Source organism: Taeniopygia guttata, chromosome 3 (assembly GCF_048771995.1).
Source record: "Taeniopygia guttata chromosome 3, bTaeGut7.mat, whole genome shotgun sequence".
Lineage (NCBI taxonomy): Eukaryota > Metazoa > Chordata > Aves > Passeriformes > Estrildidae > Taeniopygia > Taeniopygia guttata.
In genome coordinates, this window is record NC_133027.1 from 81,117,270 (window position 1) to 81,144,582 (window position 27,313).

Here is a 27,313-nt window from a genome sequence, read left to right on the forward strand (position 1 = left end):
CACAGACACCCTCTCGTCCTTCTGGCAGCAGAGAAAAAGGGCCAGTCCGTCTGCAGGCTTCCGGTACCTCTGATGCTTTAGAGCTCTGGCAAGACAATCTACTTTAGCAGGAGTCTACAGATACTTCCTTACACAGAGCCCCAGAGATGTTCATATTTGATACTCTTAGGTTTTTGATGCCTTGGAAAATGGCTTCAGTGATAACACTTCTCTAGTTACTATTTTCTTTTCCTTCAAATTTAAGTATGGCAGTGCAGCTTCTTTCAAATTCTGATGTACTTTTCCAAAACCAATGAGATGTATGTGATTGGTATTAGCATTTATCCAGAAGATGGGGTTCCTCTGAATCTCCTCACCTTCGCAGGATAAAGTCCTCAAAACCTGACTACATTTGGCCGTCTTCCTGGAGTCACTCATCTTGACAGAGGTCATGAATATCTAAGAGCTGTGATCTAACACCTTTTGCTGAGTTAAGACCTCTGTGTGTCCCCTCCTGGAAATTCTCCCAGGTGACAGGTAGCACAGCTGTCATTTGTGGCAGACAGGACACTGATGTGTGTGCTGTAGGTTGTACAGCAGCCAGGCAGTTTTGGATCCAGGTGAGGGCTCCTCAGCACCCTGCATGGAAGCCTAAATGCAGCCGTGTCACGTGCTGGCACTGCGAGGAAGCGTGTGCTGCATTTTGCAAATGCTGATGGACGTTGAGACCACTGCACTGCTTCTTGACACCCAAGCCACTGTTCCATCATTCTCCTTGTTAATGCTTTGGCCAGGGGATCAGCAAAGTGGGGGGAAGGTGCAATGCGCATTCAACAGCAGTGATCCACTCTCAGAGGGACTATCTGCAAGTGATAGCAGCCGCTGTATTACCCTGCACTAGGTCACCTGTGTCAGCATCCTCTTTCTGAAGGCAGCAGTCTGCTCCCATGCTTCCCTTCAATGAGCTCAAAACTGTCTCAAACAGACAGGTGAGAGCTTGTCCTGCTGCTGGGTTTACATCTGACCTCTTCTTGCCTATGCCATAAGTGGAGCAGTACTGTGGAAAATCCTTGTACAGTTTAAATTATGAGGTACGATTTAAAAGCATTGCCCACTGCTGCTAGCTTCTAGACATGGGAAAAAATAGAAAGCATTTTTTGCTTCATAATTCTTAAGTTGGAATTCCTAAGTTTGGTTTTTTCTGCATTTATGCGTAATTTGCTCTCTGTTTGCTTTCCCTCATTTCGCTCTTAACTGGGCCTGTTAGAGTAAATACAAGGCATAAAAGGAAATTTTAAGCCAGTAGGAGAGAGTATTTATTAGAGGGCAAATTCTGACTTTTTGTGAGTGCTTCCATCAGAAAGGCAGGCTAAGTGCCTTACCAATCCCATCAGAACAGATCACAAGATCCAAACATGTCTTTAAAAGGCACACACTTCCGAGTGGTAATAGTAAACTGTTACTTGACAAATGACAGAATGAGTGTTATTTTGGGACTTTGTTTGACAGATAAATCTGAGAAGGTGGGAAAGGAAACAAGCTATTCACAGAACATTCATCCCCAAAATGATTGCGTTTATTGAACAAATAATCTGACCATGCTCTGTCAAGTCTAAAACAAGATGACTCTTTTCCTTCCTGCCAGAACTGGCAATATGCCCTGGGCAGGATATTGTGTGTGTGTGTGTAATTGGCAGCGAAGACTGAAAACAGAATAGGGTCACTTAACAGTTGCAGTAGTTAATGACAGCTTTGCAAAATCTCTGGATTTTAACACTGTTTTAATTAAAGTTTTCTAGGTGGAAAATCTTTTGCAACAAGCCTCTTCTGATAGGCGCTTATGCTTGTGTATGTGTAGTTGCATAAGTTATTGGTTTCATTCATGCCTGCTCTGCATTAAGATGCTCAATCCAATTTCTGTCCTAGAGGAAGGTTATTTGCTGAGGAAAGAGTTTAGTTTGTCTTGTGACACTGGGCCTCACCTTTTGCTCTCACTTCTTGTTATCTCCCACTTAAGGTTCCATATATATTTTAATGACTTGGCTGAGTTGTAATACCAATTTTTCTATTTCTGTCTTGCCAGGTTTTGCAAGTAAAGGCCGTGCAAAAATGTCTAATAGGAGCAAGTCTAAGAAGAAAGCATAATAACCTATTCTGGCTTTGCACAGGTGAACTAATCTATTGGAAATGTGGACGACCATTTCAGGGCTATCAATTCACTTGTGCCAAATTTAATTCTTCAGAAACAATGTTGACAATGAAACTGCATGGAGCCTCAAGTGCTTATTACTTGTTCAATGGCCATCTCAGGTAGACGAGGAAAAAATAGGGCATGTCTGAATGCACAGGACAGAATGATTTGACAGAAATATTTTTAAAATTGCAATGTACTTTTTCAATATTCTTAGAGTTAAACAATCTCAGTGTTCTCAGTTGCTGTCAGCAGAAAGATTTTCAGTCTCCTTAGTCACTCTTTCTGGCTACGTTTCTGGTGCTTTCTTTGCATGAGTTGGTGGGCGTTACACTGACACAGGAGTGTGTGAATAGCTGAAGGGCTGCCAAGCAAGCTAACTTTCACCAGCTTGCTTGGCAGCTCTTCTGCTTCTCCATCAGAAATCATGGATAACAGCACCAGATTTCCTTGTGGAGTGCTTTTGAGATCTGTGGATTAAAATGCTCTCTTAGAGAGTGCTATTCCAGGAGAAGGATTACTACTGAATTATATAAGGGCAATACCACATTGTTAATACTGCCGTTCATCCTATTCCTCCTACCTCACAATATTTCCAAAACTACTGAAATATTTGCATATTATCTGTATATTTTGCTACATCATAAAATCTAGCATCTCTCTGATGAACAACTGAAGTCTGTGAACAACTGTAGTCTGTGCTTATGGGAAAAAAAGTGGTGGTCCATCTCTGAACTTTATGCTGGGTGGCAGTGCTCCGTTTCTACCTAGATGCCATTTTTTTTTCTCTCTCTCCACATTTTGACCTCCGTTGAAATCTGTCTTTTTTCACCAGGATTGCCTTAGTATGCTGGGTTTGGATTTTGGGATTGGTTTGGGGTTTTTTCTGCATACTCTTATGAATGAATATTAGTGACAACTTGCCAAAGATGGAACAAGTTCCCTCAGTTTTTTACTTTCTATCTTCTGTTTTACCTGGTGACATGGAGGCACTTCAAAGTTCAGAGGTTGCTTTCTGAGCTCTTGATCTACCTCTGGTGTACCCTGAGGCACACACCACCTGAAATGCAGTTGAGGAGATCTCTGCCCTCACTGAGTGTCAGTGCTATTGCTCTGCTTGCCTTGAATTTTCAACTTCCTTCCCTGTTACGCTGTCAGGGCTTGGGGGAGGAAGGGAGAGGGGTTGTTTGGTTTGAGCCATTCTTTTGGTTGGGGTCATTTTCTGCTTTCGGGTGGTCTGTTTCAGGTTTTTTAAGTCAGTCAGTCAATACAGGCAGCAACCTAGACTAGCACATATATCTGCTGGCACAGAGATCCAGTGTCCCATAGTCACTGCTCTAGTTGACTCTAGTTTTATGTGACCACTGATTTTGTTATTGCATGGTTTACTAAGAACTGATTTTCTTCCATTTCTTTGGTTTTTTAAAAATCCAAACCAATATGGTCTACTACCCAGACAGACCATTTTAGGGACTGGATATGATGGCGCAGGTTCTCCACTGCTTTGCTTAAAACGACTGTGCCTACCTGCAGAAATCAAACTCTGTCACGTTATGTCCCTCAATTCATCCCTCATCTCCAGCCTCTGTTTGTGACTGTAGGTCCCAAAAATTATCGCAAGTACTGGGTCTCTCTCACCTTTCATTGTTCTAAAATGTGCAATGTTGCTTGATGTGACGTTTTGTTCAAGTTCTTCCTTAAGACACTTTAATTGCAATCTCCCTTACCGCCCAGGCTAGGGGGAATTTTTTCTGTATGTTCCCAGGAAGGGCAGGTTTCTGACACTGTGAGGGTAGCCCTCCTATCCATTACAATGCACTGGTAAAATTGTGCTATTTACAAAGGAGGTGCCATTTTATTTTGTCTGCCATTTTATCACTATGTTTTCATATGGACAGGGAAAAATATTTCACGCATTTTGCCTTGATAACTATCTAACCTTGCAGAGGGTAGAAGCAGCATACATAAACAACACAACTCCCACATTTGCATTGCAGGCTATCCTCATTCATTCCCAAAACCTTCCTCCCCCAGTGCCCTGCTCTGCCTATTTATAATACCTAGACTCAAACAACAGTCAGAAAATCCCTGAGTTAAAGTGCATGCAGTTGTTCAAAACAAGATTAAGAAACATTGTCACCTAGTGGTCAGAACAAGGTATATTTGTTATTGCTGATCTTGTATCAAGGTTATATATAGAATGTATATGTGTATCTCAGTGTATCATTGCACCAGTGAGTATTTCTGGTTAATACCATATGCTGGCATTTCAGCTCTTCCCAGTTCAAATACTGTTCAGTAGACCATGTGCATTTGCTAAACAAGGCAGAGCAGCAGCAGCTTGGCCATGCAGCAAAGAGAAACTATTAAAAGTAAATTGCTCTACAGAAGAAGCAGTTCACAGAGCCATACAGAAACTGTCCCATCTACCACCTCCCTCCCACTCCAAAGTACCCAGAGCACCTCACCAGGAGGTATCTGCCTCTACCCCCTTTACTGGCTAAGCTACATTTTCATCACTGAGCCTGACACTTAAGTTAAGTCATTCATCTCTACACATCTCTGTAATTTCAAAAAGTGGGATGCAAGCCACTAGGGTCTCGCACTGATGGGCAGAGCAATATCTGTGGACATTTGGAAACTCTAGGTCTTTCCAGCAGAGTAAGTGTCTGACTGTCACCAGCTTTACAGTGTTTTGCTCACATACTTAGACACATACAAGTCTGGCATCTCTGTTCCTGAAGAGTAAGAGAGCATGCAGCTTTCTGAAAAATTAAATAAAAGATACTTGGGAGTTCTATTTCAAATATTCTCTTCATATGGATTGTCATGTGCATTACTGAAAAATATTCCCATCTGGGACAGACTTTGCTGCAAGGAGATCCTAGATTGTTCTAAGAGAAGAAACCTAGTAGTATTGGCTGCCCTTTTCTAAGGAAAACTGATAAAGCAGCCCTCTGGCTACATGCATGAACTTTCTGTGTCCATTATTGTATAAGAGGAACTTAAACACCTGCAGATTTTGGCAGACTGTTTGTAGTCTCTGCTCCACTCTGCCAATCTTTCTTCCTTCTTATTTTCTCAGGTGTAACACTTACGAGTTCCATCTATCCACTTAAGGAAAAAATCCACTTTAGATCCTTAAAATGGTGCATCTTCAGTAGGTGTAACAGCAGCTTTTTGCCTTTGCTCTGTTTTATTGCTGCACTCAGTTACTTGCTCCTACTTCTGAAATGCACCCAGCTGCTCAAAAAGGCTTCATGCATAGTTTTCTAGGGGATCTACTTCCAATGGAATGAAAGGGAATTTTAGAAGATATGTCATACATTTACACACTCAACAGCTTCTTTCTTTATTTACTTTTTGATTTCATAGAATCATAGAATGGACTGAGTTGAAAGGGATCTTAAAGATCATCAAGTTCCATGGATTTAATTTTTTTTTTTCCAGGTTGGTTGTCTTGGTTTGGAAACAGCATTGTGATTTTTGTCCTGTATAAACAAAGACATGTTCTGCAGCCTACCGACTACCTCACATTTAACTTGGCAGTGTCAGATGCCAGCATCTCCGTGTTTGGTTATTCACGGGGCATCATTGAAATCTTCAATGTCTTCAGAGATGATGGATTCATTATCACTTCAATATGGACTTGCCAGGTAAGACTGGATTACAGTAAATTAGACAAAAGTGGTGTAGCTATTTCTCTGGGTGTGCTATATATAGATAACCAGACAGCACCCAAAGCATGAAAGGAAGTAGTTACTAACTCTTCAAAAGGAGTGTGTTCTCTTTTGTTACACCTGTAAATCTATGCATTTGATTGGTGCTTCACCAATTTTCAGTGTTTTTTGGGGTTTTTTTTCCTGTGTATTTGCAACAGTTCTTACAAGCTTGGTGATTTTACTTCATGTCAGACTTCACACTCGTGTTGGAAAATCAAGGCATAAGCTGTGCTTGTCTTCAGGTCACCTGAAACCAATCTGGTTGTTGCTTTAAGACAAATGTTAAAGTGCCAATGTTGACTCCTGCTTGACAAGGCTTGTAGAGCAAAACGTCCACACAGCACTTGGGCATAACCATACATTTCAGCATGCAACATTTTGCTACAACTCAGTTGTAGCTCTTCACTCACATTTCTAAACTCTTGGTTGATTCATTGCCTGTGGTAGAATGAGTGAATTAACTTTATGGCAGAGTCCTCCCTGATCTTGGAGGCAGCTTTTTGTTGGAGTACTCAGAAGAAGTTATTATTGTTAATTCCAAAATATACCTGTGTGGGCAGAATATAAATGCACCCCATGGACGCATAGGCACAAAGCTGGCTCCCCAGTGCTTTCAGCAACATCTGTGAGAAAGATTCTGCTCTGTTTCATCAGGGAATCAAAAATCTGAAAATGACAAGATAGCCTACAGCAAGGTGTAAGAAAGATCATGATGAAGGAAAAGGGAGAGAAAAATAATCCTCTTTTCTTGGAGGCTTGGTATTTTGGGGTTTTTTTGCTTGTTTGTTTGTTTGTTTGGGGGTTTTTTGGGGTTTTTTTGTTTTGTTTGTTTTTTTTTTTTTAAGGAGGAAGTTTGAGCTATTGTGCAACATAGATGAAAGAACATTTACAGATCATGTCCCCTCCATTTCAATAAAAAAATTCTGTTTAAGCAGAGAGGAAGACTTCCTGTAGGACACTGATTAACCTAGAAGCTGTAGCTTGATCTAAAAAATTATTATTTTATTGTTTAAAATGTATCTCTCTAGTCATTTGGCAGAAAAGGATTTATCAAAATGAAGCTAACTATTTCCTCAGCAAAATCTCACCCTTTCTCTAATGAGATCACCTGCAATTGCAATCTAAGGTCTTTTGAGCAGAAACTGAATTTTTTCATTCATGGAAAACTTAGAAGTCATCAGATAAATAAGCACATAGCTGAAAACTGTAAGATTCACAACCATATTCAGAATTAAACAGATGGATATTTTCCCCCTTTCAAGGAAGGTTGGAGCTATGACTAAGAAAGGAAAGGTCAAATCTGCATCTCCAGGTTCAGCTCTAGCTTTGTTGCAGATTTCCTGTGTAAGACAGGGTAAGCCATTCAGTGTGAAATCCTGACTTGGGGAACCTCGAAAATGGGTGTAAACCCTCCATCTTCTAGATTAATAAACTTAACAAAACAGAAGCCAGTGATGAAAAAATATGTTATGGAAATAGAGTGGCTGGATTCTAGTAGAAATATTGAGCAGAAATAACAGGAAGCTTCTGTGCATTAAAAAAAAGATATGAAATCTTCCACATGTGTGTGGGCAGCATGCACAGAGGTAATTCTGAAAATGTTTAATGTTGAACAGCAATAGTGTGTTGATTGCTGTAGTCTGAATTAGTAGTTTTACTAGAAGGGGTCTCACAGGCAGAACATGAGGAATGAGGACCTTTGTGCCATGAAGGTGAAGCCCAGGCTTTCTGTTGGGACCGACTGAAGTTGGTGTCTCTGGCTCTCCTCATGCACTCAGGCTCCTCTGCAAGTAGCTAAGACAGACTTTGCACACATGAGCATGGCTCTTTCCTTAGCATGGCCCGTGTGTTTTCCCTTACTTGGTTGGTTTTGCTGAGTCCAGAGGACAGCTTTATTTGGTTCTCTGTCATTGTCTGGTTCACTACGCATTTGCTCCTATTGATCAGCTTCTGCTGTCAGGAACGCTTAGGAAAATGTTATTTTCCCAGGCTAGCCTGTCATTTCTGTTTATGAAGAAATTTCATGAGCTCACCTCACTTAATCCACTTAACTATTTTGTTTTCCTCTGACTTGGGTCTTCTTCTGTGCCCTCGGGTAACATTTTTCAACATTAAGATTCACCATCCTTGGCTGACACAGCTGAAGGGAGTGGGGGAAAGGCAGACAAAGAGTACTGCTCTCAAAACAGCCTGGTCTTTAAAAACTCTGTAACAAAAGATGTCTCTCCAGCTACCAGGAAAATCTCACTGCATACCTGCTGAAAGGGACAGAGAGGAGTTCTCTTGTTCTCTTCCTCTGTATGGAAAAACAACACTTTTCTTTCTCACGCCAAGCATTATTTTTTGCCTCTGACAGGGCTCTTCTCTCAGGAATGAGGTTACTTGGTACATCTTTATTGAAATGCTGCCTCTGCTGAAAGCTCTGTACAAATACAGTTTTCCAATGTTGGCTTTTGGAATCTACTTTCAATTTTATACCTCTGCTCTACCACTGTCTCATTCCTGAACGGGACAGAGGAAGGACAGTCAGTCTCTGGCACATCCATTTTTTAGCCTCTTCCAATGTGATCAGTAAGTAAACAAGTTAATATGGTAAATTTCAGGTCAGGGAATGTAACCTAGTGACCAAGAGCCATCTGTTCCCCCACTGACCATATTCCTAGTGAAAAGCTATCTCAGAATATATTTTTGTCCTTCACATATTTTTTTATTTGTATGTTCTACTGGACCAGAAGTTGCAGTGGAACCAGTAACATTGTGTGCAAATGTTCCTACATGTAGGAAGTAAAGAAATACTCATTCTCAACAGGCAAATACGGCTTCTTCTGAGCTTTATTTATCAAATGACTAAGTTTTTCTTGTATTTTCTAATTATGTAGCAAATACAAGAGAAGATGCAGATTTCAGGAGGCCTCTAAATACGGGGAAAGGATTGTAACCTATCTGAACTCCATAGGTACATTGCAGCCATATCTGAAAACAGAATGGACCGTGGAGTGCCTTAGAATTTGAAATCCTTCATAATCCTGGTACTTCAGCTTAAATTTGTTTCCAGTACTTCACTTTTCTATTTTTTTTAAATTATTTTTTAATAATGCAGTTTGGTTATTTAGACATTTATTTTCCAAAGACTTAAAGGTTTTACTATGAGGATCAAGAAAACTGACTGCTCTTACCATGTGCCCACTCTGTTGGCATGGGCTTCTTTTAAAACACATTTCTGATTTCTGACCATTTCTTAGGTGTAAGTTGTGTGTGGGCTGTGCACAAGGTGGAGCTCTCCAGGTCATGGTACTGTCATGGACACACCTCCTGTCCCTGATGTGCTGACTGACGCTCTTACCACAGATGCACTCACCTCACTGTCAGCCAGGTATTCCCAGTCCACCTGGCCAGCCAGATGGTGCCAGAGCATCCCCAGCAGATCTGTCTCTGCACAGAAACATCCTCTGGAGCAGCCATTTTTTAAAAAAAGTTCCACTTTGAGGTACTAGTGAGCACCAGAGTAGCTTATGTGACAGGATCCAGCTCCCACTGACTCTGTCCCTGCAGCCCACCCTCACCATCACAAGGACCAGCCTTCAAGGACCTGCCTTCAGCCTCACAGCCCTGCTTCATGTTGTGCACAATAATAAAGACACTGAGGGGAGCAGAAGAGAGAGAAATAACTGTTTCTCCTGTGGCTGGGTTTACTACAAAACAAGGAGAAAATCTGATTTTGAATTCTGCAGTGCTTCCATGCTTCACACAGCACTTCTTTATTCCTGTCTGGCATACCCTGGACAGGAGCACATGGCAATGTGGTGGTCAGCAGTAAGCTCCACACTGCACACAGGTATTGTTCTACTCTGTAAACCCTAATATATTCATGCAGTTTGCCTGACAGCACCAGATCTGTGGAGTATGTGCATCCCAAAAGGGCATGGTGCGGCCCAGAAGTCAAAATTATCTGGAAGCACCAGACTTAGTGTGTATGCATTGAGGAGTAAAGTGGCCCACAGATGTCTGGGATTTCTTAGACTTTAGCAGATTTTCCAGATTGTGATGGTGTAGCTGATCAAGCTGCCATCTGAAATCCCAGATAAATAGGGATGTCTAAGAAAAGCTAAATTAGACATGCAAAATCCCTGTTTTAACAATGCAGCTGCTGGACAAGGAGGGTTCCCTTCATTCCAGTGGATGTCTGGCACTAATGTAGGGAGCCTCTTTTAGTCTCTAGCCGCAGTATTTGTTTGCTTTAGCTATTGCTGGGCACCCCCTTATGATGAATATTCCTGGGTCTGGGCTCCAAAGTGAATCCAGCTCTCCCGCACAGTCCGTGGGGGTAAAGGGGGAATGCGTCAGCAATCCCTCTGCTTTTTTCAGTGGCACTGATAATTTTTGAAAGGTCTTGTACCTGGGTTAAGGGACGGAAATGGCTGTGAATACTAAGGAATCACAATATTTTGTGTTGAGAAGTAAAATATGAAAAATCAAGCAGAGGGTGAGACGTGTCTATCACCTTGTTCTGTTGGCTTCCTTAGGAGCCTCATTTGCTCACCAGCTTTGCCATTTCCAATCTAGGAGCAGAGCTCAGAGCCACAATCCTCCTCTCACCAGGCAAGCGACCAAAGCCTGCAAAGCTGAGTACATGGGCCTTGCCCCTTTTTGGAGATTCAACTTCCAGCCCCTCCCTCTTGCTAGCACCTAAAAAACTCCAGTATTTTGGGTGTTATTAAATATCTAGGGCTCTCTCATCACATTTCTGAGAAGAAATAATGTCCACCTTTTGTAAAAATTAGAACTGAATATCTGAAAAACCAGAAAGAAAATTGCAACAGTAGGAAATGATGAGAAAAGTATGATGAAAACACATGGCCTCTTTTCAGAAGTTTTGAGGGCAGGGCTTTCAATCTTGAATAAATTCTTTTGTGTTTATTAATAGTATTTGCTTTCTCAGGACATGCATTTATACCTCTTCCTATACATAGATTGTAAAATATTGCTAAATCTTGTCTGAGGAGGAAAGAGAAGATTAATATTTTCCTCCTTTAGCAAAATCTTCTGTAAATTGTCTGATAAATCAAAAACCCTAAAGGCATTTATGTTCTTACAAACAGAGTAAATTTGGAGCACATTGATTTCTGTCCGTTTAATATGACTCATCAAACCAACCAATTGTTTTTGTAGCTAGACTATTAACTCTCTTGACTTGGTTAGTGATTTTATGTGTTTTATAAATACCAAGAAAATGTTTACACATTACTTTGTGTGGAGTGGTACTCCCTCACATTCTGGGGAGATGAGAGACCAGTGGTAACTCCACAGTCTGTATGAAGTCCAATAATAAAAGAAATGTCAGATGGGAAGGGCCAACATTAAACCTTGCAAGTTTTCTTTTTACTTCCTTCCCAGTACAGCTTCTGGGGAGATTACTGAGGACAGACAGCCACTACTGCCAAATGTCTGTATGCGTTGTTTGTCAGGCTTGCTCCAGCATAGCCCCCCATTCACATTGCTTCATCATCCAGTAATTTTTTCCCTTCACTTTTTCTGAAACAAATTTTTAGCTCAATTATGAACACTGGAATGTATCCTCATTCTTGTTTCCTTGCCTACCTGAGATTTAGCTACTGAAATATAAAGTTGCAGAGGTAGTAATCTTCCCTTTTTCTTTATTTCTGATCTGTCTTCATATAATCCAAAGAGTGTATGCATTGCAGTCAAAGAGGTAAAGGCAACTCATGCAGACATCTGTGAGCTGAATTTTAATGAGAAAAATACTTCATCTGCAGGGAAGGGAGCAAAGACTGCCTTTGCACAAGCAGGATCATTAGCAACTTGGAAGATCATTTCAGTGTAACTAATGTGACTTCAGGGAAGTTCCACCAGTTTTCATTAGTCACGAATTGTCCTTCATTTTCCTCTAAATGAGTATTTCTGCAGTCAATTGTGACTAATTAGGTAAGTTATATATTTGGTAGTGAAAATTTATGAATGCCCAAGCTATCCGTTTCCTTGTTTAACAAGTCTGACGTAGCCCCTGCTGTGACACCCAAGCCCTGTGTCAAACCATACGCTGCTGCCTGGATTGGGCATTCCTTGCCTGAGAGCAATCCTACAGAGCCAGGAATTTACAAAGCCTGAGCTTTGATTTCTGTACTTGCTTTTCCTCCCAGAGGGCTTTGAAATACCCTTTTCTTATTTCTCTGTGTGGAAAATAGTAGATTTCCACATCCTTCTGTGCTGATGTCTAAGAAAGTAAATGTTTTCTTTCAAAAAATACTGTCCATTACTCCATCATTCAAGATCTTCTCACCATAAGGCAGAACAAATAATATTCTTCTGACACCTCTCTGTGTGCCACATCATCTCACTTTTAAGCAAAATTTCAGCTGAAATTAAAGCATCACTCTGATAAAATTTGTAAATACCTTATATAGTTCTATCTCACAGGTACTCATGTTCTCTATCACAAAAATTTATTCCATTTAGTGAGTACACTGATAGTACCTAGGAAGTAAATCAGGTCCTGACCTAGATCTTGTGCTGAGTGAATCAGTGACAAGATGACTGCTGCTTGCAATGGGCTGTACATGCCATAACATCCAGGACTTCCACACCACTGCAGAAAGGGATGACATTGCATCTGGTGGGTTTCCAGATCGCTCTTTAAGGCCAAGAATAAACTGTATCTTTTATACTTCCTTCCATGGTCTCCCTGGTCTAATGGGACTCCTTAGAAATTCTTGTGACTCTCCTGTTATTTTGGTACAGGATCCACAGGGCACAAGAGTGTTAACCTAAGAGGAGGTCTGCTAGTAGCCATGCAGCTTTTTCAGGTTTTCAGGAAAATAACATGTTCTTGTCTTGGTCACTTAAGGCTGAGCTGGTGCCATCAGGAACCTGCCCTGCCTTTTGCCTAGGACCTTCCAGAGCAGAAGAACTAGTCCAATTCTAGGCATTCAGCCAGCAGTCAGAGGTGTCCTTACATAAACCTGAGCGTGGCTACGTAAGCAGATTCCTTCTTGTTGGGAAGCAGCACAGAGGATTAGACTTTGGAGAATGTGTAGGGTCATTTGAAGTCTCTGTCCTGGAAAAGTCCATGAGCATCGATACCTCTGATTCCCTTGAGGTGTGTGAACCTCAAGAAACATTTCACATGATATTCTGAAATGGAAAAGAAAATACTTTTTAAAAAAGTGATTTTAATCTGATGTCCATGGATTTCAGTTATCTACAGGCCACAAAGCCAAGCCTTGCCTTCTGTGGTAATGTAAAGATGAGACAAGTGACTCTTTTATCTGTGTACTTGTTTGTTTCTATTAATGGTGATGCTGACAATAAACAAGTAGACTTAACATCACACAAGTAGAATTAGCATCACTACAGTGGAGAGGAGTTTTGGCCCACTGAAATGAATTTTACAGTGTAGCACAGATGTTCCCAAAGGGCAATGCTAGATTTTCCTTTCTAGTGCTTCTTAATTTTCCTCTACACTAATTCACAGAAAGACGATGGCAATTCAGCATTTACCCTGAAGATGGGAATCTTTCCATTGTGTTTGGATCATCTGGTGGTACGAACTACATGCTCCCAGTTTATTCTTCACAGGGAGATGTGAGAACCTGCCATGATGCCATGGCATCTACCCAGAGCTAGAAAGCAGGTGTTCCCAAACATTTGGAGATGGAGCATTTGAAGTAAGATTATTATCTGATGAGGGTGTGTAAGGACATACTGCAAGCAATTTCTATCTGTTCATTAAATGCTGTGCCCTCAAGGACCTCCCTGCCAGTGGTAGGGTTATTGCATTCATAGACGTGCTCCTTGATAGAGGCAGGTACAGCTAGGAGTAGAAATTGTGCCCTAGGAGGTTACAACTATAGTAGCTAAAGGTCAGCCCAAAGTAAGTATACCTTGAACCTTAATTGATTAACCTGGTAGATGAAACTGGGTTCCTCAGGTTTACTAAAGCCAAACTTAACCTGCATATATTAATAGTGGCACTGAACATACATTTACTATATAGTATAATTAGGGTAATTACATATCTGGACACATAATAGTATAGTCTAAATACCGCATTCTTAGTTTTCTATCTTTAGAATATATGCCAGCCACAGAAAGATTTAACCACTTTGTGAGTGCAAAATACTGAATGTCGGATGCTCTCAGTTAATGGTTTAAACTCTAATCCTGTAGCATATAAATTCTCGTTGTTTACTTAGAGAATTTGTGTCAGAGCCCTCTAATGGCTTGGGTTGAGGCCATCACCTCTAAGCATAGCTACCCTTGAAGCCCACTGAGGCATCTTAAAAGGCAGGATGCAAACAAACCAGAACAATGTCTCATGAGCAAAAGGTGTTGTGGGAACTGTAGTAAGTGGTAAGACTCTTTCACCTCCTGTATTGTATAAAATCTCAAAGAAACTGAGTGCTTTGGGAACACTATGCATTGTGGGTTTTAAGTAGTCTTTTGTGAAGACTAATTTTGATTATTTAACTCAGTAGTCCTTCTAGAACCTCTGATACTAAAGAGTTACTGTAGTATAGTTGACACATCATAGTATATTTAAGAGATGTGATCATTACGTTATCATCAGACTCAAGGATAATATTTTTGCATTTATTTCAAACTTTAAGAAATTGTTACATTTAAAATTAAGCTTTTAATTTAAAAAAATCTATTCCAAGATATCTACAATTGCTTTTACAAATGTGTTTCTTGAAGATTGATTTAAATGCTCTTTCATTTCTTGATTTTGAATGAGGTTGATTGCTATTATCTAATTTCATTATGATCTTAGAATCATCTGATCTGTATTTTAAAAGAATAGTAATTCTGAGAGAGCTTATTGTGGCAACTTTAAGTATATGCTGTGCGTAAATAATCCCTCTTTGAAATTTATGCTTTTCTTTACATATTCATTATCTCATTTTCAATAGAAGAAAAATACAGGATGCCATGGTTCTGAAGGGAAATAAATGGACATTGGGAAATTGCAACAGATTTACCAATTGGCCAGAGGAGGGAGTGAGGCAGCCTTTGTGGCTGGTGAGATCAATGTTTTGGCCCAAAGTGAAAAGTAATAGCTATTTTGGCAATCTGCTTTTGTGCAATTAAACCTCCATTAATCCAATATTATGAACAATAGGTTATATTTTACTCTGCTTTAAATGAAGACAACGCTTATGAATCAGTAGGGATTCATAAGTATTAAAGGTAGTAAAAGTGAGGCACACCCGAGCTCACAACTAAAAATTTCATCGTGCACTGGGGATTCCTAATTCTCTCTGTGTTGAAGCAAATGAATTTGCATGCAGTAGGAGCTCTATGTATTGTAGGTTGTAAATAGTGCTCCAAGAGCATTAGTGAGATTTAAAGTAAGGCACAAGTACAAAGCCGAAAGAAACCACAATTTTTTCTTCAGTTGTGTCTTAGCTTCCAGGTAGCATAAAGATAATGAGCACCTTCCATACATATCTATATAGTCAAGGGAGTAATGCTGGTAGAGCACTGAGAGAAAGCTTTTAAAATTGCTAATCTACTTCTGCTTCTTAATGGGCAAAAAGGAAAGCTGGTGTATTAAAATTACCATGCAATCAACTTTGTATTTATGTCAGAATTCATTACTGCCTGTTAACACTGCTGCTATTTGATCATAATTAATAATAGGAAGTGAAAAATTGCATTAGACAAAAATGGAAGTATTATGACTATAGAAGGAAGGAGCTGGCTGGGGGGTAGAATAAAGGAAAACCAGAACTGTGTAAGGGGAAGAGCATCAATCTTCCAAAGTAATTAAATGTCATTTACTATTCTAGTATTTCCTTGGCTGTCATTCCATATATCTTTAAAGATGCAGAAAACTGAAATTATAACGTATTTTTGTAACATGCAGATATTAATCTCTGTTTATAGAAATTGGGACTATGTTAAAGCAGTTTTTCTGTTGTTACCTACTTGGGTGCCTAGCAGTTGTCTTGCTACCTACAGTCAGTGCTGTGTGTTCAAGAACAGAAAAAGTAGCAGAGATCTTTCTTCCAAATCCAGTAGGTGTAAGCTTGAAGTAAATAGGCTATATCTAGAGGAAGATCCCTTGTGTTCTTCAAAGGACATATGTCTAAGTGACAAGGACAAAAAAGTGTTGCAGCATTGACAAACTTGCAGGGAAATGGTTTATGCATAGTAGGGCTCAAAAGCCACTTGTTGCCTATAAAAGTTTGGGACAAGAGTGGTCTGAGCATCATGCTCCCAAAGCACCCTGTTGGATGGTCTCTCGTGGTTAAATGTTCCAGATGCTGTGGCTCCTGTGTGGGCTGTTCTGCAGTTTGAGAGCCACCATTTAGCTCCTTTATTCATTTCATCCAAGCTCTTGTCATCCCCAGAGCTCCTGCTGCTTCACAATGTTTCCCACTGTCACTGTTCCCAAGCCACTGAGCCTGTGGCCAGCATGGGGCAGTGCCCTGGGAGGCTGCTGCCACTTAGCCACTTACAAACCATTTGGCCCTGGTAATGTCTCTGGTGGTAGCCCCCACACCTGCAGAAGATCTGATGAAATGCTGGTATGAAATAGTATGCAAACAAGATGTAGTACTGACCACATGTGGTATTTTTTTTTTAACAAGGCACCACTCCAAAGAAAATATTTCCAAAGAAAATGTTTTCTTTCGTATTGTGACAGCTTCATCTTAAAGGCCAAGAGTATATTTTTAGACTCGCCTTCCCCCCTTGTAGGTCTCCTCAAAGGCTGTTTGAACCAATCACTTGATATAATTATCTCTCTTTGGTCTGACATCAGGGAAGAAGGGTAGGAGAAAAATGGTCACATCTGCCAGTGATGGAACCAACAGATCTATTTCAGAAAAACTCCCCGGCTTTCAATATTGGCCTCTGATACACAGTGGGAAGCCTGTTCTGCTTTTTTAGTATTCAATCTCATAGTTCTTTAGGCTTAATTTCAAAGTGTTTATTTTCATCCTTGTTGAAATACTACTTCTTTTCTAATCTAGTAACTAGTGCAATTCCTTAAGATGATGGTCATTATGTTTTCTGCATCTATGAAGCATTGTTAGAGCAAATGGGGAGGTGGCAGCTGTTTGCACCAGTAAGGCTAATGAAATGCAAGGCACATTTACATATCCAGGTATTTCACCAACATCCACAGCACACAGCAGGCCAAATTCGTCCAAGTGCAGCTTCTGGCAAGTAGCTGAGACATCCAGGAAAGTCTGTTTTAAACATGGTTGCATTCATACACCAAGTATGAGCTGACTGGAATCAGGGCACACAATGTGTTTAAAATGTGGTGAGTCTGCAAAAATTTAAGAAGTATTTAGAGTCCATATGAGGACACTGGTAGTAAGAAAAAGCACCAGTGGAAGAACTGACGAAGCTGTCCTTTTTCTAACCTTTCACCCAATTTAATTTATACAATCTGCCAGGGTCTTAGATTTAAGCCTAAATTAAAGCCCCAGATTCAGTGCTGAGATAAACTGAATTCCACAGGAGTTGTGGCCATTCATACAATGACAGAGTTTGTTTGTAGAATAATGATGTGCATTTCTGCCAAAAATTTCAGTATTTTAATGCCAAGTTACTGTCCAGAGGCACTTAATATTCTTGCTTCACTAGGTGTAAAACTGGCACCTCTACTCTGGACAGTTTAACATATAATTTCAAGTTTCTAAAAAAATAAAGGATTGGTTGTCAGCATTTTGCCTGGGTCATTTCCCAGCCATAGAGTTCTCCCTAGCAGATGGCTGCATCCATGTCTGCCACAGGACTTCCTGGTGATACCCAGTGGTGAAGCTCACAGGACTGTGGCCATCCTGGGACGTGGCTGAGGCACTGATGGCAGCAGGAGCTGACACAGCTCTGCCTACATCACAGCAAGGAGCTGAGGATCAGGACTTCAGATATAGCAGGCAACCAGCAACACCAGACATTGAGACTCATTCTACTAGAGCTATTTAGGTTTTGAGGTATTTAAAAAAAATATTTTTTTTTTTCCTCACTCAGCCCAGCCCTTCACCTCCTACATTCTTCCCTCTTTGGACTAAATTTCTTAGGATCAGTTTGCATGTTTGTTCTGTATAAGCAGGGCAGCTACATCCAGGGCATTTTTGCCTGTTCAGGGCTTTTCTTCTTTCCAGTTCAAAGTTTTTCTCCTTCATTTAGCAAATCATTTAAGGGAAGCATAGATGTAAGGGTGTGCTTGCTTGTTTATTGTATGTACATGACAGAGCACTTATATAATTTTTGAACATTTACTTGCTCACTGATCCTATAGAAGATAACCGCACCTGACATTTTGCAACCCAACCCTGCTAGTTGGGTTTCTGGAAAAACTTTTGAGTTCATTAACATGAAAATGACAGGAGAAATTCCTGTGGTTCTTTTCCCCCTCAACTCTCTGCAGTAACATAATATCTTGTGCTGTTTTGTTTTTCAGGTTGATGGCTTCCTGACACTCCTCTTTGGCCTGGCTAGCATTAATACCCTTACAGTGATCAGTGTGACACGCTATATCAAGGGCTGCCATCCTGAGAGAGGTAAGGAATAAAGGCAAGTCCAGTTCTGCCTTCGCTGAACCTGATGCAAATCTGTATTTCTCTCAGCCACTATTATCAGTCAGTCAGGCTATATTAAACATAAATATAAATTAAACACATTGAAAACCAGGACATAATACAGTAATTTACATTATAAACATGTTTTCATAGTATCCTTCAGGGTTAACTCCAGTAAGAGCCAAATTATTACAAGTGCACTTGGGTCACCACAAAGGTACCGCAGGTACTGCTGACCCTCTGTATTCCTCAAAATATGACTCAATATAACCCTAAGTTATACATCCTTGTCTGGATCTTACTGAAAAAATATTTGATCTTCTATGAGATGATGTCTGAGAGGTTCTGGACAGGGATCAGATAAATTTTCATGCCTTTGTTGCAATTCTCTTGCACCATATTTTGGGCAGGAACCTATCAATGTCTGCAAGGAAAGCACATGTGAGTACAGAGGATGCATCAGATGAGTTTTTCTCTTTACTAGCACAAAGAGTATTTGCTGTGCTAAGAACTTCTGCAGGGAGGTCATTTTTCCACAGAAAAGATTTCCACTTTTTGCAGTTTGGTGCAATGATATACTTATTGAAGTTAACCTTCAGCACAAACTGCTGCTGGAGTTGATAGAGTTTTGCTGTGATGTAATCCTACATCTTCTATTCATTGCCTGTTAAGTCATATTTAAAACCCACATTTTTCTTTTGTGAAGCTCTACCACATATGTATCTGATGGTGTGCATAATTTATGTTTGAATCTCGAGTAAATTTGAGCAAGTACTGAGTATAACATTGCAGAAATGCTGAGGAACAGAAATTGGTGGATGCATAAATATTTCCCACATAAATGAAGAAATAGCCACAGTGTATGGCAACAGCAGAAGAGACTGAATCTTTTGTACCAAATGGCTAATACATGCTGTGCTATTTTCTCCTTTTTAACAGTGAAAAACCTTGATGCGAGTAAGAAAATCTCCTGAGTTTAGATTTATCTTGTTAATTTCTATATAAAATAAAGCTGTATCCTGCATTTTTACAAAATTACAAAGCATGAATTTAACACAGAATTCACTAATTCCAGAGCTCTCAACAAACTCATTGTCTCCTGCTTAAAACCATTCATGTCCACTCTTCAGTGGGAACACGAGCCTTACATATGTTTTCAAAATCAAACTTTTTTTAAGAATACACATTTTTCTACCTTAATTTTTTTTAAATACCAGTGCATTTGGATTTCAGAGATACATTTGCCTTTCCAAGTACTATTTTCTGACCTAAGCTTGCCATTGCAGGTCACTGCATCAGCAACAGCAGCATGTCAGTGGCTCTGGTTCTCATTTGGGTGGCCGCTTTCTTCTGGTCTGCTGCTCCATTGCTTGGCTGGGGCAGTTATACAGGTAACAGGTTGTACTCAGTTGTACTTACTTGGCACCTCTCCACTTAACAAAGATAAACTTACCTTTCTTTCTTGCTGTTTGTGATAAACCAGACTGATTATCAGTGGAACTGAGGAAATCATTCGTTGTCCATGACGTAGGTGCACAGTGTTGCCTGCTTTGGTATCAGCTATAAAGAGATTTTTTTTTTGCAGATATCACAGGAAGATCTTGGACCAAGTGCATATTGCCTATGGAAAATGAGAGGCCAGAAATACTTGGCATAGTTAAGCAGTGAGATAAAGAAAACTATCAAAAGACATCCTTCAAAAACTGTAAAGTTTAGAAAACTAGCAAAGAACACAAGTTCCAGCAAGTTAAACTTGAAAGTGTAATAAGACAACCCAGAAAGATTTGGCAAAACAATTTGTTGAAAATATGAAAATTTACATAGCAAAGGAACTCAAAGGTGTTGGAAAGCTTGTCAGTCCAAGAAAGAATTAGAGTGCAAGATAAGGCCATATCAAAAAAGGAGGGTGAGGGGAAAAAGGAAAAAATTTGTGTAGTGAACACTGCAGAAATTCAGTGGCTAAGACATGTGACAGACCAGAAAATTTCTTCAAGGGGAAAGATGGAGAAATTGCCTCAAGTTAAGCCTGTAAGACTTTGACAAACCAAATATCTAGGAACAAATGGTAATGATACAGAGGTCCCAACAACTGAAATCATGTGACTGACATTGTCCAGCCTGGATTTCCGGTCTGGATTCTGTAGGCCTCTACATTCTTTGAGAAGTCACAAAATCTATGGAGACTTTCTGAAGCAGCTGTGTGCATATATTCTCTTATTTACTAAGTATGGAAGCTTTGAGATATCTCTGGACCCTTGAAGTATGGGTGTGAGAAAAGCAGCTGTTCCTATGGTTGGTTAAATATTCTATCCTTCACAAACCAAAACACTCCCAAGATATTAGGCTCAATGGACCTTTGGTTTGAGACAAATTCAAACTGTTTATTAGACTGTCTGAATTTTACGTCATATTTTTGCACTCTGGACTGTCATAAACTTGGTGTTTTTGGACTGTGTATCTTCTGTGTATTTCTGTCTGTCTTCTGTAGATCTGTGTTCTTTTTACATTAATCTACCAGCTCTTAATTTATAGGGGGACTTTTGTTGTCTGGTTTTGGCCTTAAAACGGAGTCAGGAACCTTTTGGGCAATGCTGTTTTGTCAGGACATTCAGGTGCCTCCATGGACCCTGTTTGAATTCAATTCCTTGACAGTGGTTTTCAAGACTGCTTCTAGGAGTGCTTTCCCCTGCTGAGACTCAGAGCAATTTTGGGTTCCTGGGCTGTCTCTAAACATATCTCCAGAGATGTGGGAGCCCAGCAGTGGCGAGTTCAGCAGCAGAGCACCAGCAGAGCACGGCACATTGCAGCTGTCTGCCTCGGGCCTTTCACTACAACACAGGGGCCTCCAGGACCCCACCAATTTTTTGGGAAAGTCACTTGTTTTTGTCCCTGTGGAGGTATAAAAGCATAGCTTTGAATTCTGACTCGCGAAAAATCTGCCGAATTTTCTTTTCCTGTCGTCTGGAGGCTGGTTTCATTTTTCAGGCAAAAGTTTTCAAAAGCAGAAACCCAGAATGAAGCCAGATTTTACAGTTATGTTTTCGAATCTTGAGGTCTACTGACAAAAAAGGCAAAGGAGAGAAAAATCTATTTCTATTACAGAAGACATCCTGTATAGCAACATCTAGAGCTTTTGGTGGTGAAAATACTGATCTCTTGGATGAGAATCACAAAAGAGATTTTAAGTTTTTGCTCATTTAATTCCTTCTGTTTAAATCTCCTATCACCTGTGGGGAATTAAGGGATTTTTTTTTCCTTCAAAATTACCACTGGATGTTTGGGAGAGATCTGCTGCTAAATCATGTAGTCTTCACCAGTATTGTATCTCCAGCACCTGTTAATAGTTGATTTTCCTAATTTTGATTCATCTTTCATTTATTTGTAATTCAATTTGTTGCCATAGCTGTCAGGAAAAAAAACCAACCACTGCAGTTTTTTCTACTTAAAAAGAAAATTACACAATTCACAATCTACAGGAAAAACCTCTAAGGTTATAGAATTCAAGTTTTCTATCAGGACATCTTTGCAAACACATTAGGTGATGTAAAGAACTCAACAGTTATTCATAAAAGTGTTCAAGCCAGAGGCATTGTATATCTAATGGGAATACACATTATTCCCACTGCCTTTTCCTTAAGCCCCTGATCAGCTAGTGTCTCACTAGTGGTGGTAGACCCTGCAATCTGCCTGTCTTCATTTCTAAATGTCTGCATCTCTATGTTGCAGGATTGTGTGTTTCCCATTTATCAAAAGGTCTCATATATTTCTAAGTATTTATATGTTTTATCTTCTCATAATCTTTGTCATTAGCTATATCAGCTTAGTCTCATGGCTCTCACTGCAGTAGAAGTTCCATTACCTCAAGAAGCCTCAGTATTTTTTTTTCCTGCTTAGTTATTTATGTAAGTAGTGACTTTTTACATTTGGCATATTGTCTATGGAATTCCTTGTTATGCTGCTACAGCACTCATCTTAGGAAGTTCCTATATAGAATATTATGACAAATAAGAATTCTTATCACTCCTTTCTTTTTTTTTAAATAAAGTGCCACAGTTTCCTATCCCGAAACCACAGTTTGTGCATTATGGATTTACACTAGCAGTACAAACTCAACAGAATGATAATACACATTAAAATTTGTTAAAGTCTAAATGGTCTTGAAAATTTTTTTATGCAGGAAGCAATTTCATGTCTCATTAAATCAGAAAGATCAGTTCATTCTGTAGTGCTTAACAGAACAAAAATACAGAATTTTAACTAATAAATTAATTGCTCAAAAGCAGATCAATATTCTAAAAATGCTATCCAACTTATTCTTGCTTTCCAGATCGTATGTATGGCACATGTGAGATAGACTGGGCAAAAGCCAGCTTCTCTACAATCTACAAGTCCTACATCGTCTCCATTTTCATCTGCTGTTTTTTCCTACCTGTCACAGTCATGGTCTTCTCATATGTGTCAATCATCAACACTGTCAAACTGAGCCATACATTGACAGGACTGGGTGATCCCACAGACAGACAGAGGAGAATAGAGCGGGACGTCACCAGGGTGAGTTTGGGTTTCATATCAGGTGGGTTTCATCTCAATTAAATCTGTCTTTCCAAAAATTGATCTCAACTAGAACAGAAGAAAACAAAACCAACCAATTGCATTTCATTTTTTTTTATAACTGTAGTGACAGAGTCTGAAGTCAGTCAAGAATATGAGGTTTGTTTAAAATTTCTGCTGCATCAATTGGTTAATTCACATTTGAAAAATAATCTAAATATAATTGGAGTGGGTTATACAGCACAAACCCCAAAAATTTGGTTTGGCATATGCTCTTTTCTTTCAGAAGTTACAGTAAGTCTGAGCATACTCAGAAGTTAGAGTGGAGATTGCAGTTTACTCAATGTTTAGTTAAGTCGATCTGAAACCCTCTGTATTCATATAAACACACGGGAATGCAGCTATTTTCATTCTGTTAGATGAGGCATTTCTCAACCACACCACCATGCCAAAATTCAATATGTAGCTCCTAGATCTTCCTGGCTGCATCAACGCAAAACATTTGCATGCTTGCCCATATTCTCCTATAAGCCATACCCTCAGGGCAATCCAGACCTTTCCCTTCTAGCCAAGTGTTCAAATTATTCTCAGTGTTTTGCTCCCTTGATGCAGTCTTCCAAAATAGATTCAAGATTATTCTTCTTCTGTTTTTTAGGTTTCCATTGTCATTTGCACAGCCTTCATTATTGCATGGTCACCATATGCTGTCATCTCTATATGGTCTGCCTATGGTCACCCTGTGCCCAACCTTACCAGCATCCTTGCCAGTTTGTTTGCTAAGTCTGCCAGCTTCTACAATCCCATTATCTACTTTGGAATGAGCTCCAAATTTCGAAGGGACATTTTCATCTTGTTCCATTGTGCCAAGGAACTCAAGGACCCTGTGAAGCTCAAACGTTTCAAAAACCTCAAACCAAAGCAGCCACAGCCTTCTCAGAAAGAAGAGAAATATGCACCAGAAATGCACCCTGCACCCAGCCCTGATTCCGGGGTGGGAAGCCCAACCAACTCCCCACCTCCAGCAAACAGGGAAGTGTATTTTGGTATTCTTGATACACCATCCAATAACCCCAACATCGAATGTGATAGATTGTAAGTTTTATGGCTGGCTGCTTAACACACACACACTTTGTGTTCAGGAGGACCCTTACAGAGCAGCGCTTGATACTTGACTAAATCCCATTCCATCTGTTCTTGATATAGCACTGATGGCTATTCAACTCAAGTAAATCAGATGGTAAAGTGATATTTTCCTTCTATGTAGGTACAAAATTCTCCAAAGAACATTAAAATGTGGGCAGCACACCCACTGCCAGAAACACTTGATTTTCACATGCATGCAGGAAAAGAAAGACTGACTTCAGGAGAGCAGGCATTAGATACCAAAATTAACTAATACCTTCCTATCTAAATTTTATCAGTTCTGGACTACATTTCCAAATATGTCTTTTGCTCTTTAACAGTAACAGCCATAGATGATTGTTTTCACTCTGTGGTATTTCACAGCCATGGCTGTAGGAGAAGACTGGCCCTGCTGAGATTGCTGTGGAGCTGCTACAGCTCCAAAGTCTGTAAGGTGGCAGAAAAAGTCCTGTTCCCCCTGCAGGGTACCCAGGTGTGCCCACCACAGGGCTCCCAGGCCCCACAGGCACCTCATGAGAGTGTGTCTGATCATAGGATCAGAGAATACTTTGTGCTGGAAGGGACCTTAAACATCAGCTCATTCCAGCTCTGCACCATGGACAGGGACACCTTCCACTAGACCAGGTCGCTCAGAGTCCCATCCAGCCTGAGCCTGAATGCTTCCATGGATGGTGCACACACAGCTTCCCTGGGCAACCTGTTCCAGTGTGTCACCACCCTTACAGTGGAGAATTTCTACCTAATATCTAATCGAAACCTACTGTCTTTCAGGTTAAAGTCTTTCCTCCTTGTCCTAACCCTTGTAAAAAGTCTCTCTCCATCTTTCTTGTAGGCTCCCCTTTCGTTCTGGAAGGCTGCTCTAAGGTTTCCCCAAAGCGTCCTCCAGACTCAAGAGCCCCAGCTCCCCAGCTCTCAGCCTGTCTTCATAGATTGCCACCATAGGCATTCTCTGGTGGCCTGTGCCTGACTCTGTGTGTGTCTATGCAAGGACTAGGAGTTGTTATATATTGACAATACTAGTCTGGTATTTTCTAGTCACTGTAGTCTGAGCAGTGGCTTCATCATTTCCTCATTGGTTTGCAGAGTTTTTTCCACCCCCACTGACCTTTCTGGTGAGCAGGGCCTGGCTGTGGCATTCTGATTCAGGAAAGCTGATTTGATTTTACTGATTGGTCTCCAAACTGATTGTTTTTCTACCTTCCTCTGAAGGTGGAGCAAGAGATGTACAGATAATGAAACCAAAACTGACTTAGGGTTTAAGAGTACTGATGAAGTATGGCATCAGAGCTATTTACAAAATATAATCCAACACTTCACTTTTGCTTCAAAATAAAGTGTTGTTATCTGCCTATGGGTAAAAAAAGTGACTTTTTTTTAAACCAAACTAAGTAGGAATTAAGGAGAGTGATTTAAATTATTTAGTAGACCTAAATCAGTTGCCAGACTACCAGATGTTACAATATCCAGTTATATTACCAAGTTGTTTTTTTTTTTTTACAGAATCAGAATGAGGAGATATGTTTTCATAATTCCCTATCTTGTAAATTAACTGCATACCCAAAGAATTCTTTTAAAAATGTCTCTGTGTTAGCCATTGAAATTTTGGGTTCATTTAGTGCCATTTGCAACTTAAACAGGGAAAAATTAAAAAAGAAAAAAAACCAGCAACACTCTTTGCTAACCTCTGCTATTTAGAAACTTTTAAAACCTTGTTTTCTGGGTATGCTGAAATGTAGTTGTTTCGCAAAAATATGCCCTTGATGTGTTTCTTGGGAAAGTTGCTGAGAGAGCCCACCTCCATTCACCCATTACTCTATTTGTTTTGAGAAAATCACCTGTGTTTTGAAGTTAAAAACAAATAAACAATATAAAGCAACACTGGGGAGCTGTGCTTTCTTTCATGGCCACAGAACTGAACTACAAGAATATTTCTTTTTGTGGAAAAAAATTGAGATACGGATGCTATTTCATTGCCATAAATAATTAAAAGCCAATAAGTAAATAGTTTGCTTCCAGATAGAAGTGCGTGCTGTAGCTGCAGAAGTAGATGAAGTTGTTTAGTGTGAAATCCTGTAGCAGCTGGATAAAGCCAGGCTGGGCTGACCAAAGCTAGCACATTGTTTTGAATGTTTCTAAGCGTAGCACAAAATCCACCTTAGTAGCTATGATGGACTGAGACTTGTCACTGCTGCAAGTGCTTGGGTTTTGCTGCACAGAGAGGCAGCAGCGTCGTGCAGCCCCGTTGCATTCCCAGAGACACCCACAGCCACAGGTGTGCCAGACACGCCCCCAGAGGCACTCCGTGGCTATAGGTGCCAGTCTGGCTTGTAATCTGTGTTTCTGCTAATTTACAGATACCTAGAGAAAATTGCAAAAATGCTGTTGATCTGCAGGATTGAGACTCAGACATAGAAAGGTGTGGAACAGGCAAGGAGAAAGGCAGAGCATGAGACCATTCCACAACTGTCCCCAAACTCCAGCTGAAATCTCTAAAAGCTCATATACCATTGAGTACATATGGTGAGGTTAGACTGGGGGAAGAGGAAGGAATACAAAAAAAGCCAGAATAGGATCAGAGGAAATATATATAAAAGGGCGGAAACCAGATCAGCAGGGGAGCAAGAGGACAGGTGTCAAAGAACGTGTACCCGCTGATAGACAACTAGAAATGAACAACACAGAAAAAGCCTTTACTGGGCCGCCCAAGACCTCTCTCCTGCAAGGTCAAGAGCTCCAGTCCTTTATGGATACATGGTGATACCACAGGATTGCACAGCTGTAGAGCAGAGCAGCTGGTTTCACAGCTTTCATAGGGTGTCTTTGCAGGCACCAGCCTGTGCTCCAGGCTCAGCAACAGTAGGAACACACTTGTCACTAAAGTTACCCAGGTAAAAAAGCTTCCAGCCCTAAGGCATTAGTGCCCTGTGGCTGCGCCCACAACACCAGCAAGTGGCTAAAGGCAGAAAAAAAGTCCAGAATCTATTACTGGAGTGCATGTAAGGGAATGCACATCAGCATTTTAAGCATGGGAATCAACACAAATCCATTTGTGAAACACTTTTCCTGTGTCCTGTGTTTCCTCCCTTTGTCTCTGGTCCCTCATGTGCCCAAACAAGGCTGGCCCCTGCTACTGCATTCACAGCCTCTTGAGCCAATGCTGCCACTCAGAAAGG

At 40.4% G+C, this 27,313-nt stretch overlaps 1 protein-coding gene across 1 annotated transcript; it reads left to right on the forward strand.

The window, feature by feature from the left end:
• The first annotated feature begins 1,394 nt into the window (after positions 1-1,394).
• On the forward strand, positions 1,395-26,018 carry LOC100231164 (visual pigment-like receptor peropsin). Its single transcript, XM_072926127.1, has 7 exons — positions 1,395-1,502; positions 2,063-2,147; positions 5,621-5,826; positions 18,329-18,428; positions 19,733-19,837; positions 22,774-22,997; positions 23,653-26,018. The coding sequence occupies exons 1-7, from the start codon at positions 1,395-1,397 to the stop codon at positions 24,091-24,093; spliced, it is 1,269 nt and encodes a 422-aa protein (XP_072782228.1). The 3' UTR covers positions 24,094-26,018.
• The last annotated feature ends 1,295 nt before the right edge of the window (positions 26,019-27,313 follow it).

What these genes read in the sequence shown, in the direction of transcription:
- LOC100231164 (XM_072926127.1), top strand. Translation starts at nt 1,395, where the DNA reads ATGTCTTTAAAAGGCACACACTTCCGAGTGGTAATAGTAAACTGTTAC. An exon ending in CTTCAATATGGACTTGCCAG is followed by an intron (nt 5,827 to 18,328) that starts GTAAGACTGGAT and finishes TTTGTTTTTCAG; the next exon opens with GTTGATGGCTTCCTGACACT. An exon ending in TGGCTGGGGCAGTTATACAG is followed by an intron (nt 19,838 to 22,773) that starts GTAACAGGTTGT and finishes CTTGCTTTCCAG; the next exon opens with ATCGTATGTATGGCACATGT.